We start from the raw sequence: 21002 nt of genomic DNA, 5'->3' as shown, positions 1-21002 counted from the left end.
GTTTCTATGGTAACTTTATTGACATTTCTTTGGAAACTTCAATACTCTATTGAAACTCTGTCTGCCTCGCAGATGGCACCCGTTTCCCTTTGTAGTGCACTCTAAAGGGAATAGTGCCACTGCTGTACTCTTCCCGTTTCTATGGAAACTGTAGTACTCTTGCAGTTTCTATGGAAACTTTAATGACTAATTCTCGCTGCAGTATTCCTACTCTGCCCCGGCGGACGAGTACAACGCCATGGTGTACGTGAAGAGGCGGGACACCTTCCACGTGGACAGCGCTCACGACCTGTATGGTGAGCCCCGGCGTTAGAGCACTGAGGAACACCTGCCGCCAGCCCAGACAGCTGTTGTTGCTCTCAGCCATAACAATTTATATTTTTTAACATGTTTTTCTATTTCACTTCTGTATCAAGCATACGTGGTCCAGAGAGACCTGGTAGCAGGAGTGTGGTCGTGTGATGTTTTTTATCACGCCGTGTCTTCTATTTTTACACACACACACACACACACACACACACACACACACACACACGCGCACACACACACACACACACACACACACACACACACACACACACACACACACACACACACACACACACACACACACACACATACGCATGCAACCGCGCGCACTCACGGACACACACTCTCTCCCCCAGTGACTGTATTCCTCTTCCACTCACTCTCTAACATCTTTCCCTCACAGACACTCCATCAACTCCAACTCTAAACTCATTCAACACACTGTAAACTCTCACAGACACTCCATCAACTCCAACTCTAAACCCATTCAACACACTGTAAACTCTCACAGACACTCCATCAACCCCAACTCTAAACTCATTCAACACACTGTAAACTCTCTCACACAATCTGTATAACTCTCTCTCTCGCTGTTCCTCGCACTGACTCTGTATAACTGCACACTCAACATGTATATTTTTTCCCTCAGCACTCTACAACTCTCCTACAGAGACTCATTTCAACTCAACTGTGTAGTTTAGTGTGTTGACTATAGTTTGCCTCTCTCTCCCTCCCAGTGACTCTGTACAACTGTTCAGTGGGGCGTTCAGACTGTAGCCGGTGTCACACAGCGGACCAGAAGTACGGCTGTGTGTGGTGCGGAGGGGGCCAGTCCACCTGTCTCTACGGAGACTCCTGCAGCGAGCCTATCGAACAGACCTGCCCCGCCCCCGTCATTCATGCCGTAAGAATTCTCCCCCCTTGTCAAGAGTTCAATGCTCAGGACTTATTGTTGCTCATTGATTTACACTTAATGACACGTTTTAACACTTGAACTTGAATCCTCCTGTCATTTTAGCTCATCAAGCGCTGTCAAAGATAAGTCAGATGTGATATAGCTGATGTCGACTTCTGGACTAACTAGTTTTCTTAGTTTTTTACAATTTGCTCAGTTTATCGTCACTATAATATTTTATAGTCCTATAGAGACATGAGTAAAGTATAGAGACGTGAGTAAAATATAGAGACGTGAGTAAAATATAGAGACGTGAGTAAAATATAGAGACGTGAGTAATATATATACAGACATGAGTAAAATATAAAGACATGAGTAAAATATAGAGACATGAGTAAAATATAGAGACATGAGTAATATATATACAGACATGAGTAAAATATAGAGACATGAGTAAAATAAAGAGACATGAGTAAAATACACTGCTCAAAAAAATAAAGGGAACACTAAAATAACACATCCTAGATCTGAATGAATGAAATATTCTTATTAAATACTTTTTTCTTTACATAGTTGAATGTGCTGCCAACAAAATCACACAAAAATGATCAATGGAAATCAAATTTATCAACCCATGGAGGTCTGGATTTGGAGTCACACTCAAAATTAAAGTGGAAAACCACACTACAAGCTGATCCAACTTTGATGTAATGTCCTTAAAACAAGTCAAAATGAGGCTCAGTAGTGTGTTTGGCCTCCACGTGCCTGTATGACCTCCCTACAACGCCTGGGCATGCTCCTGATGAGGTGGCGGATGGTCTCCTGAGGGATCTCCTGTGATTGACTTGGAGTTACATTGTGTTGTTTAAGTGTTCCCTTTATTTTTTTGAGCAGTGTATATAGAGACATGAGTAAAATATAAAGAGACATGAGTAAAATATATAGAGACATGAGTAAAATATATAGAGACATGAGTAATATATATAGAGACATGAGTAATATATATAGAGACATGAGTAATATATATAGAAACATGAGTAATATATATAGAGACATGAGTAAAATATAGAGACATGAGTAATATATATATAGAGATGTGTAATATATATAGATGTCTTAATACTGTTGAGGCTTATGTTGGAGGATATGTTTGTTAGATCGAGCCCCTGTCAGGTCTGGTGGAGGGGGGAACGGTGGTGACCATCTCAGGGTCCAACCTGGGCCAGAAGGCTGAGGACATTCTCCACTCTGTCAGTGTGGCCGGGGTTTCTTGTTCTGTCATCCCCCACCTCTATGAGGTGTCCTCCAGGTAAGGACTGTGAATGAGAGAGTGTGTGTGAGATGACTAGTTCTAGGATGCGTCGTCTTCAATCTGTGTGTGTGTTTTCTGTAGGATCGTGTGTAAGACTGAAGCCAGCGGGGGAGAGAAGATGGGCCAGGTGTCAGTAGAAGTGAGTGGGGGAGAGTTTGGCCTCTCCAGCCAGAGGTTCAGTTACCAGGACCCCTTTGTGATGGAGGTGTCCCCCCAGAGGGGTCCCATGGCGGGAGGATCATCCCTTACCATCACTGGGAGGAACCTGCTCACGGGACGCCCCTCTGACATCACTGTCACTGTGGGAGGAGTGCCCTGTGTCATGTGAGTGATTATGAAAAACACACACACACACACACACACACACACACACACACACATACACACAGAGCCATTGATACATGATCCTATTTGCCGTATTGTACAACTTCTCGGTTCTCAACTACCCTCCTCTCCTCCCCCCCCAGTTCGTCGGAGGTCCAGGAGGGCAGTGTGGTGTGTGTGACGGGCAGCAGCAATGGGACGGGAGAGCACCGCGTGACGCTTCGCTATGGCGAAAGCCAGCGCCACCTCCACGAGTCGGCCTACCGCTACACCCCCAACCCCAACATCACCCAGGCCGCGCCCGCCAAGAGCTTCCTCAGGTGTGTGTGTGTGTGTGTGTTTGGCACCACTCCTACACCGAAACTGTGTATTTCAGAAACCTAGAATTGGGTATGACCATATAGTTAGAAGTAGGGGCAAAGACCCTTAGATCTCGTCAGCTAGACTGAAACACTTGGAGACACTCAATATTTCCCCTCTCTCTCTCTCTGTAGCGGTGGTCGTCTGGTCTTCGTGTCTGGTCATAACCTGGATGTGGTGCAGGAACCTAGGATGTTGGTGACCCTGTCCCCCTATGAGTCCATCGGCCAGAGGAAGAGAAGGAGGAGGAGGAATGGAGGCGAAAGGGAGGAAGAGACTGAGGACAAGGTGCTGCTGTTGAGGCATCGCAGGATCGTCCCGGAGCCCCATTGCCCCGGCGACCCCCTATGCTCCATAAAACAGGTGTGTGGATAGGGAGAGGGTGTGTGTTGTCATCTTTATGGTATTCGTAGCTGAAACTCTACTCAAAGGAATAACGTTCTGACTGTGTCAGGCGTTCCTCACTCAAGGAAATCCCTATCGCTCTCCCGTCCCTCTCCCCCTCCTGCACCTCTCCCTCCCCCTCTGCCCTCTATCCTGGGCAGTGTTGGGATTTACATGAAAAGGTAGTATCACATATTACTTGTTACATGGGGGGGAAGTAACTTATGTTACAATATTACTTTGTATGAAACACAATCTGAAAACCTCAATGTTTATTTGACTGTCGGAAATAGCGAGGCGAGCCACACACGCTCTACCAAAGATAGGCTACTAACGTCTTCTAATCTTCAACCCAATCAGAAGCATCTTGGTCAAAACGTTGATTTCCTAAATGGTGTAAGCCTGATTGATTCATTGCTGCGTTTATGTCCGAATTTTGCAGAACATTTGCGGTACATATCATACGAACTAGGACACACCCATAGCATGGCCCCTCCGTGACACAAGACAATCTTTTATGCACACGTGAAATGTAGGCTAAGCACTGTTGTATTCCTCCATTTTACGAGGCAAGGGGGGGGGGGGACGGCTTACCTTTCTACCTGTCAACCATCAATAATTCCATGTACCCTCTTTTAGTTTGATAGAAAACAAGTTGTCCCAATTGATGGCCTAATCCACAACACTGCAGCCGTACAATATGTGCCAGCGCACTGATCGAGAAATGTAAAGCCTGTGTCTATGGAATGCGCGATGATCATGTAAATGAATACAAAATGAGTAGTAATTTGCTGAATCATTTCATGATTGTGGATCATTTGGAAATGGGAAATTGTTTTCAGAGGGTCTGCCGTCAGAAGTTCCGGTGGGAATCTTAATTTTTTTTCATTTTTTCACTATAAAGAGAAAATCCCTTTAGTCAAAACTTATGTCATCCTATGAAATGGATGATAGGTCGCACAGCCAAACCTAATAGAAGCTTAACCTCTGTACAGATTTTCTTTTCCTTCCAGTGCGACCGTTGGGTAGCTAGACGGCACACTTGCCACTAGGTGGTGAAGCCAAGATACTTGTGCTCCTATTACAGAAGGGATCGATGGCAATCAGAGGTGTGCCCTCTATCCATTTTTATGGCCAGCTGTCATGACAATTCTCCAAACAAGCTTTCTCTGCTCGCTCGAAAACTAAATGGGGATACAAGTTGAGATCATGGATTATGGAAGCACCACGCCCCCGGTGGGGAAATATTTTCTTAGAGTTTACATAAAGGTAGCACACGTGTTACTTAAAAAAGTACCTGTAATAATATTACAATATTTTTAAAGTCCCTTGTTATAGTACTCTTTTACTCATTAAAGTAATCTGATTACTGTAAACGCGTTACCCCCTCAGTACATAGAGCGCTGCGAGGTGAACTCCTCCAGTCTGATCCTGTGTCGGAGCCCGGCGGTGGGGCCCTCGGTGTGGGGCTCGCGGGTTGATGTGGCCTTCCTCCTGGACAACCTGCGCTTCCCGTTCGGTGCCGTCAGCCCCCAGGGGGCCTTCAGCTACGAGCCCAACCCTGTGCTGCACCCGCTCAACCAGCAGGAGCCCCTCAAGCCCTACCGCTACAACCCAGGAAGCTTCATTCAGCTGGAGGTTAGCATTAGCCGCTACCTACTCTCAACTTGTGAAATTAGCTGTGGGAGGCTAGACAGCTTTCAGGCTAACAGCATGTACAGTTGACAGCTGAAGGTTAGCATTATCTGCTAGCTAGTACTATAAATCCAAGGCAAAGGTATAGAATGTAAAGATTCTTATTGTTTTATTACTTTCCACTCAACTGGTCTTGAGAGAGAAGTCTCCTGGAAGTCAGAAATAAAACTTTCATTCTGTCCCCCTGGCTGGAGTTTAGGAGAAGGCTAGACTCCTATGAGAGATGGGGGAAAATAGAGGAATATTCCAAAGATGAGGCTAGGAATGCACAAGTCTTGATTCAAGCGCGATGCTCAACGTGGTAATATCTTCTCCCCCCATAGGGTGAGAACTTGGACCTGGCCATCTCCAAGGAGGAGGTGGTGGTACTGGTGGGGGAGGGTGTGTGTGCTGTGAAGACCCTCACCAGGAACCACCTGTACTGCGAGCCCCCGCCCCAGCAGCCCGTCCCGGGACCCCCCAACGGCGGCAGGAAGCGCGAGGGCGCCGACACGCTGCCCGAGTTCACTGCAAGTCCACCTTATGTGCTCCACTACTGCCGTTTCCATTCCTAGGCACACTTTTGTTCCAAACAGACAGATGATCACACGTTTCAAAACGCATTGTCCCGAAGACTGACATTTCCCCAAAACACATTTCAATACACAAGATCGATAAGAGAGTCAATTACAACACACTAATGCTCTTTTCACACTACTGTGCTGACCAAAACTGTAGTGTGCTGGCTTGGATTATTTTCACTCTGTCTTTTCCAACATGGTTTCATCAACTTTGGCGGATGCATGTGTAACCAGGCCAGCCCAGTACAGTTCCACTTGGCTCGGTTTGTCCCTCTAGTGTGAATCAGACAAAGGTTGACACACAAGGGTGCATCTCAGTAGTCTAAATTAGACTTCCTAACCCCATTAGAGGCAAACTAACTGCCCCAGCTTGTACACGTTCTATATGGAACAGAAATATAAACGCAACATGTAAAGTTTTGCTCCCGTGTTTCATGAGCTGAAATAGAACATCCCAGAAAATGTCCAAGCTCATTTCGCTCAGATTTGGTGCACAAATGTATTTATATCCTTGTTAGTGAGCATTTATCCTTTGCCAAGATAACCCATCCACCTGACAGGTGTGGCATATCAAGAAGCTGATTAAACAGCATGATCATTACACAGGTGCACCTTGTGCTGGAGACAATAAATAGCCACTCCAGAATGTCACAACACAATGACACAGTTGTCTCCAGTTTTGAGGGAGCATGCAGTTGGCATGCTGACTGCAAGAAGGTCCACCAGAGCTGTTGCCAGAGAATTTAATGTTAATTTATCTACCTTAAGCTGCCTCCAAAGTTGTTTTAGAGAATTTGTTAGTACATCCAACCGGCCTCACAACAGCAGACCACGTGTAACCACGCCAGCCCAGGTCCTCCACATCCAGCTTCTTCACCTGCTTGATTGTCTGAGACCGGCCACTAGGACAGCACATGAAACTGTGGGTTTGCACAACCAATGAATTTCTGCACAAACTGTCAGAAACCCTCTCAGGGAAGCTCATCTGCGTGCTCGTCATCCTCACTAGGGTCTTGACCTGTTTGCAGTTCGGCGTCGTAACCGACTTCAATGGGCAAATGCTCACCTTTGATGGCCACTGGCATGCTGGAGATAAGTGTGCTCTTCACAGATTAATCACAGTTTCAACTGTACTGGGTAGATGGCTGACAGCGTGTATGGCGTTGTGTGGGCGAGCAGTTTGCTGATGTCAAAGTTGTGAACTGAGTGCCCCATGGTGGCGGTGGGGTTGTGGTATGGGCAGGCATAAGCTACGAACTCAATTGTATTTTATCGATGGCAATTGGAATGCACAGAGACACCGTGATGAGATCCTGAGGCCCGTTGTTGTGCCATTCATCCTCCACCATCACCTTATGTTTCAGCATATTAATGCACGGCCCCATGTCGCAAAGATCTGTACACAATTCCTGGAAGCTGTAAATATCCAGTTCTTCCATGGCCTGCATACTCACCAGACATGTCACCCCATTGAGCATGTTTGGGATGCTCTGGAGCGACTTATACAACAGCATGTTCCAGTTCCTGCCAATAACCAGCAACTTCACAAAGCCATTGAAGAAGAGTGAACTGTAACTCAGTAAAATCTTTTGAAATTGTTGCATTTATATTTTTGTTCAGTGTCGCTCCATAGCTGATGTGTGTGTGTGTTTTCCAGGTCCACATGGGCAACCTGAACTTCTCCCTGGGCCGGGTGCAGTATGACACCCTCAGCCTGTCCACCTTCCCCCTCGAGGCCCAGATAGGGGTGGGCGTGGGGGCCTCCATTGTAGCCCTCATCGTCCTCATCATAGTCCTCATCTACAGGTACGTGTGCGTGAGGTGGGGTAGGGGTATGTGGGTGCAAGCATTTGCATTTGTTTACATTAACTTTTTGTGATTTGAGCTATGAGTGTAATTCTAATGTGTGTCTGTATGTATGTGTGTGTGTGTGTGCTCTCTCTCGCTTTGTTTGTTTGTTTGTTTGTTTGTCTGTCTGTCTGTCAGGAGGAAGAGTAAGCAGGCTCTGAGGGACTACAAGAAAGTACAGATCCAGTTGGAGAACCTGGAGACCAGCGTGAGAGACCGGTGCAAGAAAGAGTTCACAGGTCAGACCCTAACACTATAACTAACACACAGCGTTAGAGGGAGAGAGACAGAGCGAGAGAGGGTGAGAGACAGAGCGAGAGAGGGTGAGAGACAGAGCGAGAGAGGGTGAGAGACAGAGCGAGAGAGGGTGAGAGACAGAGCGAGAGAGGGTGGTAGACAGAGCGAGAGAGGGTGAGAGACAGAGCGAGAGAGGGTGAGAGACAGAGCGAGAGAGACAGAGCGAGAGAGGGTGAGAGACAGAGCGAGAGAGGGTGAGAGACAGAGCGAGAGAGGGTGAGAGACAGAGCGAGAGAGACAGAGCGAGAGAGGGTGAGAGACAGAGCGAGAGAGGGTGAGAGACAGAGCAAGAGAGGGTGAGAGACAGAGCGAGAGAGGGTGAGAGACAGAGCGAGAGAGGGTGAGAGACAGAGCGAGAGAGGGTGAGAGACAGAGCGAGAGAGGGTGAGAGACAGAGCGAGAGAGGGTGAGAGACAGAGCGAGAGAGGGTGAGAGACAGAGCGAGAGAGGGTGAGAGACAGAGCGAGAGACAGAGAGAGGGTGAGAGACAGAGCGAGAGAGGGTGAGAGACAGAGCGAGAGAGGGTGAGAGACAGAGCGAGAGAGGGTGAGAGACAGAGCGAGAGAGGGTGAGAGACAGAGCGAGAGAGGGTGAGAGACAGAGCGAGAGAGACAGAGCGAGAGAGACAGAGCGAGAGAGGGTGAGAGGAAGTGACAGAAAAAAAACGTTGTTGTCCACAACAAAGTGTGGAATCTTGGCGATATGGCCAAAATGTCATCAAGATATTTTTCACATTTATGAAGGTATTTCACAGTATTTTGGACAATAAATGTTCTAAATATGCTTTATGAGTAGTTCATGACCCCTAGGGTGGAAACACATCAATTATTATTTTTCAACGGGGCTTTATTCATTCTGATTTGTTTTATTGTTCAATCCAACTTCAACCAACAATTATGTTGAGCATTTTCAAAAAATCGAGGCCTAATTAATTGGTGAACTGTTGGAATCATGGAAATAGAGTGATTATTCAAGTGCTATAGTTGGAATATAGTGAGCAGCACTTTGAGGACGGCAAGTACTTGAGGGACAGGGGCCGGGCTTAGTGTAGTGAAGCGTATGGGGAAGCATCATGCAGGAGAAGAGGGAGAGATATGACTCGAGTAGCAAACGGAGTAAACTATAAAAATGGACATTACACGCGCCGGAGTGGCGTATCACCTTTAACAACTACAATACTGTTATAGAAGGTAAAGTAAAAACCCGAAACCGTTCCGTGCATCAATACCGGTACATGGTCAAATACGGTATACCAGCTCTAAATGGGGGGGGGTGACGGTGACCCTTTCTGTCCAATGATATATTGTCCAGAAATTACATCTGGACAATATATCTTTTCATTTAGGTGACCTCTTTTGGCTTAAAAGCCAAAAGTTCTTTATACTCTCTAAGGGGCCCTTTTTCTCCACTGACTTTCACTCAACCATTTATGTGTTGCAAGGAAGGTCATACTCTCTTAACCTTTGAACCCCTGACCCCCCTCCCCCACAGACCTGATGACGGAGATGATGGACATGTCCAGTGACCTGGTGGGCTCAGGCATTCCCTTCCTGGACTACCGGCGCTACGCCGAGCGGATTTTCTTCCCGGGCCACCGCGAGTCGCCCTTGCGGCGGGATCTGGACGTGCAGGAGTGTCGACGGGCCACGGTGGAGCAGGGCCTGGTGCAGCTCTCCAACCTGCTCAACAGCAAACTCTTCCTCACCAAGGTAGGGGGACAGTGATGATGATTTGCAGTTCTTACCACGTTAGTGGACTTGTGAAAGTTTGTTTAAGACAAGTGGTTTTGGAGGAAAGCAGGCAAGGTGCAATGACCGCGATGAAGAACATTGGTAGCTGACCTAGAAAGACTTAGGCCATGATTTTAATTGTGTAGTATATGGCTATATAAGAGAACCATCCTCTTCTTCTTGAATACACCAGACTCCTCGTTGAAATATTACGGGAGAGTATTCATGGGTGATATTTGGCGGTCCCTTGCTCCCTTTTTCTTTTTTTCCCCCCTAACTCTGTCATCCCTCTTCCTCCATCCCTCCCCCTAGTTCATCCATACTCTGGAGAGCCAGCGGACATTCTCGCCTCGGGACCGGGCCTACGTGGCATCTCTCCTGACAGTGGCGCTGCACGGTAAACTGGAGTACTTCACCGACATCCTCAAGACCCTCCTCAATGATCTAGTGGAGCAGTACGTGGCCAAGAACCCAAAACTCATGCTGCGAAGGTAAGATAGGAAGAGGTGTGTGGGTCAGGGGGTGGGGTGGGATTGTGTGTGTGTGTGTGTGTGTGTGTGTGTGTGTGTGCTCCATCGACCTGTAACTGATTTTTAACATTGCGTCATTTTGCAGAACGGAGACAGTGGTGGAGAAGCTTCTGACCAACTGGATGTCCATCTGCCTTTATGCTTTCCTCAGGGTGAGTCGGCCCACATGAATTACTGTCACACAAAGAGGAGGAAATGACGGCCCCATTCCACAGGCAGCCCCATTCATATTTTCTTTGCCACTAATTGGTTTTATGACAGATGAGATCTTTTGCCAATAATTGCGCAAATTGGGCTGCCTGTGTAAACGCAGCCAATTGGACAGAAATGATGGCCCCGTTCTTTAGAAGTGCATTGTTGTGAATCGTCTTCCTCCCTTCCTTGAAGTAACCACAGATGAGACACAATTGGACAGAAATTGGCTTTCACCTGTCCACTCATTTCTAATCCGTGATCACATGGAAGGAAGGATTCACTTTAGAAGAATTCGAACGGGGCCTTTATCTATATCTTACCTGGGTCAAAATACCTTGTAGCATTAGCATTTATTAGCGTAAACATAATCACTATGCCGTGTCCTTGTCTTTCCCAGGACAGTGATTGTTAGCATGATGCTAATTGTTTCCCTGATCGTTAGCATGGTTTGCTAGTTGTTTAACTGTTGTTGTTTCTCCCTAGGACTCTGCAGGCGAGTCCCTGTACATGTTGTTCAGGGCTATCAAGCACCAGGTGGACAAGGGGCCGGTGGACGCGGTGACGGGAAAAGCAAAGTACACGCTCAACGACAACCGCCTGCTCCGAGAAGACGTGGAGTACAAGACCCTGGTGAGGATGCACACACTCAGGGGTTCAGACACACACTCACACGGACTCAAAGACACAAACATGTTCAGACACACACACACTCAGGGGTTCAGACACACACTCACACGGACTCAGACACAAACATGTTCAGACACACACACACTCAGGGGTTCAGACACACACACACACACACTCAGGGGTTCAGACACACACACACTCAGGGGTTCAGACACACACTCACACGGACTCAGACACAAACATGTTCAGACACACACACACACTCAGGGGTTCAGACACACACACACTCAGGGGTTCAGACACACACACACACACTCAGTGGTTCACACACACACACACACACACACACACACACACACAGGGTTTCAGACACACACTCAGGGATTCAGACACACACTCACACAGACTCAAAGACACACACACACACAGGGTTTCAGACACACACTCAGGGATTCAGACACTCACATGGACTCAAAGACACTAACATGTTCAGACACACACACACATTCAAGGGTTCAGACACACACTCAAACACATGCGCACACATGTCCACGCAATCTAACCACACACACAGTTTTTTTTTTCTTCAGTGAAAAGCCAGAGATAGATAAATAGATGATATATACATCAAAGAAAGTGATTTGTGAGTGATTTTGAAAGCTCATCCTCGCTCTCTTTCCTCCCCCTCTCCCAGACCCTGAACGTGTTGATGCAGGGTGGGGGGGTGAACGAGACCCAGCCGCTGCCCTCCAAGGTGCTGGACATAGACACCATCACCCAGGTGAAGGAGAAACTCCTGGACCAGGTCTACAAGGGCACCTCCTTCTCCCACCGGCCACACACAGACTCCCTAGACCTGGGTGAGAATCTCTCTCTCTCTCTCTCTCTCTCTCGCTCTCTCTCACAAGCTCTTTTCTATCTCTCTTTTAACATAATTTTAGTGTTCTATAATATAGTGTTCTATTTTAATTATGTCTATAGCCCTGTCTAACAGTGTGTGTGTGTGTTTTATCTTTCAGAGTGGAGGTCCGGTGTAGCTGGTCATTTGATCCTGTCTGATGAAGACCTGACATCTGTTGTCCAGGGCAACTGGAAGCGCCTCAATACACTACAACACTACAAGGTCTGCACCCACACACATTCATAGAGCCTTCCTAACGCTTCATACAGAGTTTGTAACACGTAAAGTATTTATAGAGCCTTTATAAAGCATTCATAATGGCTTTAAGATGTAACATTCATGTTTCTAAGCCTTTACGTAACGGTCTATCACTTCGTTAACCCTTCATAAGCCTTCATAGTGCATACACTAACCGTTTGAGAGATTTACAACAGTTGTTGTTGTTGTTGTTATTTTTGTGAGTTAGGTTCCAGATGGTGCGACAGTGGCTTTGGTCCCGCGCCACAGCAAACACATCCACCACGACAATCATGACTATGTAGCAGGGGAAAGTGAGTTCCGCTTGCATTTTAGTTCCCCTCTCTCTCTCTCTCTGGGAAATGTCTCGTTGTTCTTCTACAGTGCACAGCCAAACTAGCTATATGTCCAGTTTCTTCCACTAAGTTTCTGTAGAATAAGTGTCCGTGTATCTCGTCTTGTGAAAGGCCACTAGGCTGAAACATTGACTCCGATGTTCACTTTTGTGGACAAGGAATAAAAGATACAAGATAAGCATTTTTATTTGATTCTTTCTAATGTTCTTTCTCAACCCTTCTCCTTTCTCCTCTCCCCCGAACTCATTCAGAGACGCCCATGCTGGAGGACGCGGATGAGGGCGGGGTGAGGCTGTGGCACCTGGTCAAGGCCAGTGAGGAGCCCGAGCTACCCAAGCACCGCCGGGGCAGCGTGAGGGAGAGGGAGAGGGCCAAGGCTATACCAGAGATCTACCTCACACGCCTGCTCTCTATGAAGGTAGATACTGGATGCACACATACACACTAAGAATCAGGTGAAGAGCCAGATACTGTAGACACACACACTTCCACCCACTTTCAAACCCTCACCTTTTCCCCATCTCCCTCCCTCCACAGGGAACTCTGCAGAAGTTTGTAGACGACCTGTTCACTGTGATCCTGTCTACCAGTCGTCCCGTTCCGCTGGCCGTCAAGTACTTCTTTGACCTGCTGGACGACCAGGCGCAACACCACGCCATCACTGACCCCGAGACCATTCACATCTGGAAGACCAACAGGTACACACACACACACACGCCGATGCAGACGCAGACACACATTTCACGTACGCACATAGATTCAATCACACGCATATGCACACACACTTATCCCGATGCCGTCCACATCTGGAAAATCAACATGTGTGTCTTTGTGAATCTGTGTGTGTGCATACGTGTGTATATGTTTGTATGTGGTCTGGTGATATATGTATCTATATATATACAGTGCCTTGCGAAAGTATTCGGCCCCCTTGAACTTTGCGACCATTTGCCACATTTCAGGCTTCAAACATAAAGATATAAAACTGTATTTTTTTGTGAAGAATCAACAACAAGTGGGACACAATCATGAAGTGGAACAACATTTATTGGATATTTCAAACTTTTTTAACAAATCAAAAACTGAAAAATTGGGCGTGCAAAATTAAGATGATTAAGATGATAGTTGGAGCTGTAGTTTTAGATTTCAGTGCCGCCTTTGTTATTAATAATAAATTGTTATTGAAGTAACTCACTTGCTTTGGCTTTACATCACATGGTTGGAGAGTTATTTATCCAATAGAACCCAGAGAGTGTTCTTCAATAGAAGCTTCTCTAACATCAGAAATATACAGCGCGGTGTCCCACAGGGCAGCTGCCTTGAGCCGTCACTCTTCTCTATTTTTATAAATGATTTGACACTGTTCTTACACAACGCTAGAATGACTATGTATGCGGATGACCCAAAGCCAGTGAGCTCACTGAAATTCCAGTGGGTATCAGAATGGGTGATTTAATAATAAACTAGTCTTAAATGCATCTAAAACTAAAAACATTGTATTTGGTTCAAAACATTCTCTAAGACCTAAACCTCAGCTGGAGTTGTACATAAAGGTTGTGACCATTGAGCAAGTTGAAGAATCTACACTCCTAGGTCTATGTCTGTTTATAAATATGTTTTTACACAAAAATCAATTGTATTAGTTGTTCAGGCTCTGGTCTTGTCCCGTCTTGATTACTGTCTGGTAATATGATCAAGTGCAGCAAAAAAAGACCTAGCAAAGCTGCAGCTGGCTCAAAACGGAGCAGCACGCCTTGCCCTTAACTGCACATACAGAACGAACATCAACAATATGCATGCCAGTCTTTCCCGGTTGAGGGTTGACGAGATACTAACTGCTTCTCCTAGTTATGAGAAATATCACTGTAATGACAATTCCAGATTGTCTGCATAATCAAATCAAATTCAGCTCAGACACCCCATATATACCCCACAAGACATTCCACCAGGGGTATATTCACAGTCCCCGAGTCCAAAACGAATTCACGCAATGCACAGTACTACACAGAGCCATGATTGCACGGAACTCCCATCTCTAAGTATTCAAGCAAACATCAAAATGACCTTTTAAAAAATGGATTAAACATCTCATGGAACGGCGGGACTATGAGGGGACACACAGACACACTCACACAGACTATTTTTTGTTGTGTTTGTATATTGTTGTATAGAGTAGCTACTGCTTCTGTAAAAGCTCATGGGGATCCAAATAAACAAATATATATGTAACATGTGAACATGGCAATAACAGTTCTGTAACGCTGGTTCCCTGCCTCCAGTTTGCCCCTGAGGTTCTGGATCAACATTGTGAAGAACCCCCAGTTCATCTTTGACGTTCAGCCCTCGGACCACGTGGACGCTGTGCTGACGGTCATCTCCCAGACGTTCATGGACTCCTGCACCACCGCTGAGCACAAGCTGGGCAGAGTGAGAGAGACAGATAGGGAGGGAGGGACGGGACCAAGGGACAGGGTGGGATGAGAGGACTATTGGAGGATGTGATATTTTTTCTCTAAACTGGTTCTCTCTCTCTCTTTCCCTCCGTCTCTCTCCAGGATTCACCAATCAACAAACTGCTGTATGCCCGAGACATCCCCCGTTACAAGCAGATGGTGGAAAGGTACTACGCTGACATCAGACAGACCATCTCTGCCAGTGATCAGGAGATGAACTCAGCTCTAGCAGAGCTGTCCAGGGTGCGTCTTTTACTTCAGTTTATTTGTTCAGTAAACACTGTATTGTTCCTTTTTAAAGGGAGAGTTCACCCAAAAGCGATCTTCGCAAAAGTGATCTTCCATCAAAGTTTTAGCTCTGTACTGAAAGTGCTCCATCTTGAAAACTTGACTGCTGACAGTTTGAGTTAACTATCCCTTTCAGCTGTTCTTTGTGCTATCGTTAATTGAACTTTATATTAGCACATTTTAAATTCAACTTCAGTTAATCTTTGAAAAGATGTGCTTATTTTTTATTTGGAATGACATGAAAATATGTTTTTTCCCCCAACCAGAATTACTCAGGAGAGTTGAATTACCTTGTCGCCCTGCACGAGTTGTACAAGTACATCAACAAATACTATGACCAGGTGAGTTTTCATTCAATCGCTTGTCTGCAAATCATAGTTGTCTTTGGTTTACCTTGCTCCTGCTCTAAACAGGATTTGTGTTCCTCCCTCTCTCCTTCCCACCCTCCCTCTCTCCTTCCCTCCCTCTCTCCTTCCCTCCCCCTCTCCTTTCATCCCTCTCCCTCCTTTCACCCCTCTCTCACTCCACTCCTCTCTTTCTCTCCATCCCTCTTTCTCTCTCATTCCCTCTCTTTCTGTCTCACTCCATCCCTCTCTTTCTCTCCATCCCACTCTCTCTCCATCTATCACTCTATCACTCCACCATCCATCTATCACTCCACCATCCTCCATCACACTCCACCATTCTCCATCTATCTTCATTCCTTTCTCTCTCTCCACCCCTCCCTCTCTCAGATCATCGGGGCCCTAGAGGAGGACAGCATGGCCCAGAAAATGCAGCTGGGCTACCGGCTCCAGCAGGTCGCTGCAGCCGTGGAGAACAAAGTCACCGACTTGTGACAGCAGAACCACCGACCGAGACCACGCCGGCGAGGGGGACCACATTAAGAGACGCACACACTGTGAGGTTACCCACTAGAGGGAGGGAAACACAGAGGGAGGAACAAAACATGAAGCCCTCTAGAGATGGTGGTGGACACAAACCCTTCTCTCACTCTCCACTGTGGAAAAAAGCAGGAGGGAAAGGGAGACATACAGACCAGGAGCCTTTGTTTGTATGTCCCACCCATTCACCCGTCAGCCCTGAGTTGGACCACGTTGTGGCATCTGCGTCTGCCTCTCTTCTAGAACTCTCTGTGGAAGTAGGAGAATTGTAAGAAAGGGCTTGGGAGATCTGGATGTTATCCGGACGCTATCTGGACATTACGTGACGTGTCAATGGAAACGTGCTGAAGTCAAAACTCTGTAGTCTCATATGAATGAATCAATGAAAGACTTCGTGTTATATGTATCGAGAGAGAGAGAGAGAGAGAGAGAGAGAGAGAGAGAGAGAGAGAGAGAGAGAGAGAGAGAGAGAGAGAGAGAGAGAGAGAGAGAGAGAGAGAGAGAGAGAGAGAGAGAGAGAGAGAGAGAGAGAGAGAGAGAGAGAGAGAGAGAGAGAGAGAGAGAGAGAGAGAGAGAGAGAGAGAGAGAGACGAACTCACCGGTTTTGCTTGATGGTATGACGTGAAGCCATTTCCCAATGGGAAACACTGGGTGGATGAAATGGAAAAGGGTACTTCCCATGCGCTTGTGGCGTTGTATGTCTGTCCATCTCCCTCTTTAAATGTACATGCGTGCAAGGGTAAACTGTTTTGGTTTACATGCCCTGCCCACTGACACCATTGTTTTATATAATTGAGATATACAGTACCAGTCAAAAGTTTGGACACACCTACTCATTCAAGGGTTTTTCTTTATTTTCACAATTTTCTACAATGTAGAGTAATAGTGAAGACATCAAATCAAGAAATTCTGATTGTAGATTCTTCAAAGTAGCCACCCATTGCCTTGATGACAGCTCTGCACACTCTTGGCATTCTCTCAGCCAGCTTAATGAGGAATGCTTTTCCTACAGTCTTGAAGGAGTTCGCACATATGCTGAGGACTTGTTGGCTGCTTTTCCTTCACTCTGCGGTCCACCTCATCTCAAACCATCTCAACTGGGTTGAGGTCGGGTGATTGTGGAGGCCAGGTGATCTGATGCAGCACTCCATCACTCTCCTTGGTCAAATAGCCCTTATACAGCCTGGAGGTGTGTTTTGGGTCATTGTCCTGTTGAAAAACAAATGATAGTCCCACTAAGAGCAAACCAGATGGGATGGCGTATTGCTGCCGAATACTGTGGTAGCCATACTGGTTAAGTGTGCCTTGAATAAATTACAGACAGTGTCATCAGCAAAGCACCATCACCTCAACCATGCTTCATGGTGGGAACCACACATGCAGAGATAATCCGTTCACCTACTCTGCGTCTCACAAAGACACAGTGGCTGTTTTTGGAGTCATCAGAATCCATTTACTAAAGTGGCCAGTGAATAGGTGATGCGTTGTGCAGACCACACCACCCTCTGGAGGGCCTTGTAGTTGAAGGAGGTGCAGTTGCCATCCCAGGCTGTGATACAGCCCGACTGGATGTTCTGGATGTTCTTGATTGTGCATCTGTCAGTTTTACAGATGCACAATCGAGAGCATCCTGTCAGGCTGTATAAAATGCATTAAGAAAGGAAAGAAATTCCACAAATTAACTTTTATCAAGGCACATCTGTTAATTTAAATGCATTCCAGGTGACTACCTCATGAAGCTGGTTGAGAGAATGCCAAGAGTGTGCAGAGCTGTCATCAAGGCAAAGGGTGGCTACTTTGAAGAATCTCAAAAGTAAAATATTTTGATTTGTTTTAACACTTTTGGTTACTACATGATTCCATATGTGTTATTTCATAGTTTTGATGTCTTCACTATTATTCTACAATGTAGAAAATAGTGAAAAGAAATAAAAACCCTTGAATGAGTAGGTGTGTCCAAACTTTTAACTGGTACTGTATATATGCTGGGCATTACTTGTATATACCTCCCTTTCTCTTGTGCACAATTGACAGAATTCCGGTTGGATTTCCCCCCCATTCAAGACAAGACAATTTTTCACAGCGGAGTAAAAATGTTTTCTTAGCATTTCATAAACATTACTGGGAAACCGACCCTATACAATGGTATTAATTGGTGACGATGTAGTTTCAAGGGTCTTGAGTCTCATCAATGATCAGCACTCTCTTCCTCCTTTTACTCAACTAAATACTCAAGCTATCCTCTTATCTCATTGAAACTTTTTTCTCATTGAAAGCAAAGTTTAATGTGATCACTTTTTGTCTGCTCTGGTAAACCAGATTGTGCTCTCCCCCTGGCTCTCTTTATGTCATAACAGTAGCTTTTCCATATCCGTCCAAATCACAAGGTCAAATTGTGTCTTTCACACACACGCACACATAGTTCACTCTTGAGACAGCTATTATAATTTGTTTTTAAATCAGTCTTTTAAAATCTGTAATTTGTCATTCCGCTTTTTCAGGTAGCGCCCACGTCCATACACATCTGTGCGTTGTTTGTCTTTATGTTATAGGAACGGGAGGAAAATGTTATTGTAAGAGTTGAAATGAACAGCTCTGTCCTGACGAGACTGCAGGACTAAAAGAACGGTACTGAAAGCAGAGGCAGTCTTTCAAAAGGTACTGAAAATAGGTGACCGTGTGAATGAATTTGTTTACTTCGACTTTTTGTTGCTTTTAACGCTGTTTATTCTGATGTTTCTAAAAGGTAACGGTCACTGGAGGGACACTAAGATCAGAGATTTAAACAAACAAATCTCAACTTTTTGAATTTAATATAGTTCAAACGTGTCCCACAGACAGTATTTTACGGTGAATGTTCATACAGCTTCCCATGTTGTACATTTTTAACATTCCTTTTTGGTTTTCAACCAAGAAAATTCTATTGAATCATGATTTTTCACTTTGTGCTGTTGTGAGGTAGACTACTTATCTGACATTGGAGACCGCTCATTTATATGTGCAGTTCTTCTATTGAACACAAGATGGCAACCGCTCCTATATTTGTTGAACTTCTGCTCTAACACAAGTAAACTGCTGTATTTACTGTACATGAAGTTTCACAGAAAATTCTTTGACCTAGTCATATTTTCCAAGGTTTGATTCAGATATTAGGATTATAAAGCATTATTTGCCATTTCTGAACTTTACTGATATGAGTTCTAATGGTTTCCCCGTGGGCTATGTTATTCCTCATTTGCTCACCTCGACATTCTCTATTACACAACAGATTTATTTTCTAAAGCTAGGTTGCGTCCCAAATGGCACCCATTTAGGGTTAGGATTATACGGATTTGGTCAAAAGTAATGCGTTATGAAGGGAATCCGCTACCATTTGGGACGTATCCCTAGACTTCTCATTCTGTCCCACAGAGCTTTAATAGTTTGTTGAAGTTAGGATGAAATCCTTTGGTAAAGCTACGTACCAAGCAACAACGTTATCACATGAATTGCAGGTGTTGCATGAATGTTAACTACACATAAGCCTAACTGATTTATGGATGAAGTTTGACACCACCTTCCTGGTAGGCTATATCTTCATATGATATAGCAATGAGTCGGCATATCATTTAACTGTAAAAACCCAATCACGTGTCTTCCTGTTTGGATAGCCAATCATTTCAGAGAGAGGCACCTTTTTTTTTAACATAAGTGCATGGAGTGTATCCATTACATGCCATTGTGTAGGTTCTCCAGTTTGATGCTCTTTCATGTGCACCACCATTATCCCTAGATTGCACAGTATAACCAAATCATAGTAGCCTATAGGCTAACATCACACGACTTACCACATGCAATTAATGTCTCATTTGAATGGACAATTAGTACTGTCATATGCTTTTAATGTAGACGAGTATGTATGACGCCTTGTGATGGAGAGACCATGATGGTGGAGGTCATTTGAGGGAAGAAAAAAAAACTAACTATTGTTAGGCTGTATAAATTCAGCTATGTAGAGCAGGCTCTGCAATGAGCAATTTGTAAGGATGGTTCTTATTTTGTCTGTTAATATCATTGTACATAATGATTTTAATAATGTAACTTGTAGCGACTTAATCTGTTTAATAAGAGAGTGTAAATTCACACTACCTGGAGGTGTGTTAATAAAGTATTTGTAAAATCATATGCTCTTTGTCGACGTCTGTCTCATATGGAGTAATGTTTTGAAGTGAAGGGAATTTCTGTCCACTAATGCTTGTTTCCTCAGTTGTCTGCACTGACATATTGTTTTCAGATCATTGTATGAAAATGAGGAATGGAAGGCCCTTCACTTAGTCATGAAAATAAAATAATCGCTCTAACATTACCTAATGCCTTCACACACCATATGCAAAACAAATCAGTTTGAGGAGGGTCATAAAGTGACTAAGCAGCATGCATGGGAAACTACTTGAACAAAGTTAGGAAACTTTCAGAAACTAATGACGGAGGAACAAATTTTGTTTCACACGACCCATTATTCGTGTCTGCAATGTGACGCCACCCGGTAGAGTACAACGGGAAAAGAAGCCAAATATTATCTGTTATATATTGGTAAGATAGTTAAGTGACTACTCTAACAATGGAAATACATGTCCTCAAAGATGGAAAGCAGGAGTGAGGAGGGTGGGACCATTCTTGCCAATGAGAGGGCAGATACACTTTTCTATTGCCTATGCCGAGCAAGGGTTCTGGTCAAGAAGCACTGTTTTCGAATGCACCTACTGTTTTGCTTTGGTACTGCAGTTTAACTGACACGGCCCAGAAAGACAATTTCCATAGACGGCCACATAGATTTG

General features: G+C 45.2%; 1 protein-coding gene across 2 annotated transcripts in view; it reads left to right on the top strand.

Moving 5' to 3' along the window:
* Positions 1 to 16660, top strand: part of plxnb1b (plexin b1b) — a 117615-nt gene extending 100955 nt beyond the window's left edge. For both annotated transcript variants that reach the window (XM_042300590.1, XM_042300589.1), the window contains 23 exons: positions 203 to 296; positions 1047 to 1213; positions 2362 to 2513; positions 2598 to 2840; positions 2984 to 3160; positions 3335 to 3563; positions 4977 to 5222; positions 5603 to 5788; positions 7497 to 7645; positions 7826 to 7926; positions 9476 to 9693; positions 10027 to 10205; positions 10330 to 10396; positions 10923 to 11069; positions 11761 to 11926; positions 12086 to 12189; positions 12434 to 12518; positions 12812 to 12978; positions 13098 to 13258; positions 14840 to 14987; positions 15116 to 15256; positions 15568 to 15642; positions 16036 to 16660. In XM_042300590.1, coding sequence (XP_042156524.1) covers positions 203 to 296; positions 1047 to 1213; positions 2362 to 2513; positions 2598 to 2840; positions 2984 to 3160; positions 3335 to 3563; positions 4977 to 5222; positions 5603 to 5788; positions 7497 to 7645; positions 7826 to 7926; positions 9476 to 9693; positions 10027 to 10205; positions 10330 to 10396; positions 10923 to 11069; positions 11761 to 11926; positions 12086 to 12189; positions 12434 to 12518; positions 12812 to 12978; positions 13098 to 13258; positions 14840 to 14987; positions 15116 to 15256; positions 15568 to 15642; positions 16036 to 16140 — 3507 coding nt within the window. In that variant the 3' untranslated portion in view covers positions 16141 to 16660. The remainder of the gene's footprint in view (positions 1 to 202; positions 297 to 1046; positions 1214 to 2361; positions 2514 to 2597; positions 2841 to 2983; positions 3161 to 3334; positions 3564 to 4976; positions 5223 to 5602; positions 5789 to 7496; positions 7646 to 7825; positions 7927 to 9475; positions 9694 to 10026; positions 10206 to 10329; positions 10397 to 10922; positions 11070 to 11760; positions 11927 to 12085; positions 12190 to 12433; positions 12519 to 12811; positions 12979 to 13097; positions 13259 to 14839; positions 14988 to 15115; positions 15257 to 15567; positions 15643 to 16035) is intronic.
* The last annotated feature ends 4342 nt before the right edge of the window (positions 16661 to 21002 follow it).

The sequence above is a fragment of the Oncorhynchus tshawytscha genome, linkage group LG02 (assembly GCF_018296145.1).
Source record: "Oncorhynchus tshawytscha isolate Ot180627B linkage group LG02, Otsh_v2.0, whole genome shotgun sequence".
Taxonomy (NCBI): domain Eukaryota; kingdom Metazoa; phylum Chordata; class Actinopteri; order Salmoniformes; family Salmonidae; genus Oncorhynchus; species Oncorhynchus tshawytscha.
This window is presented reverse-complemented; position numbering and strand designations above follow the sequence as displayed.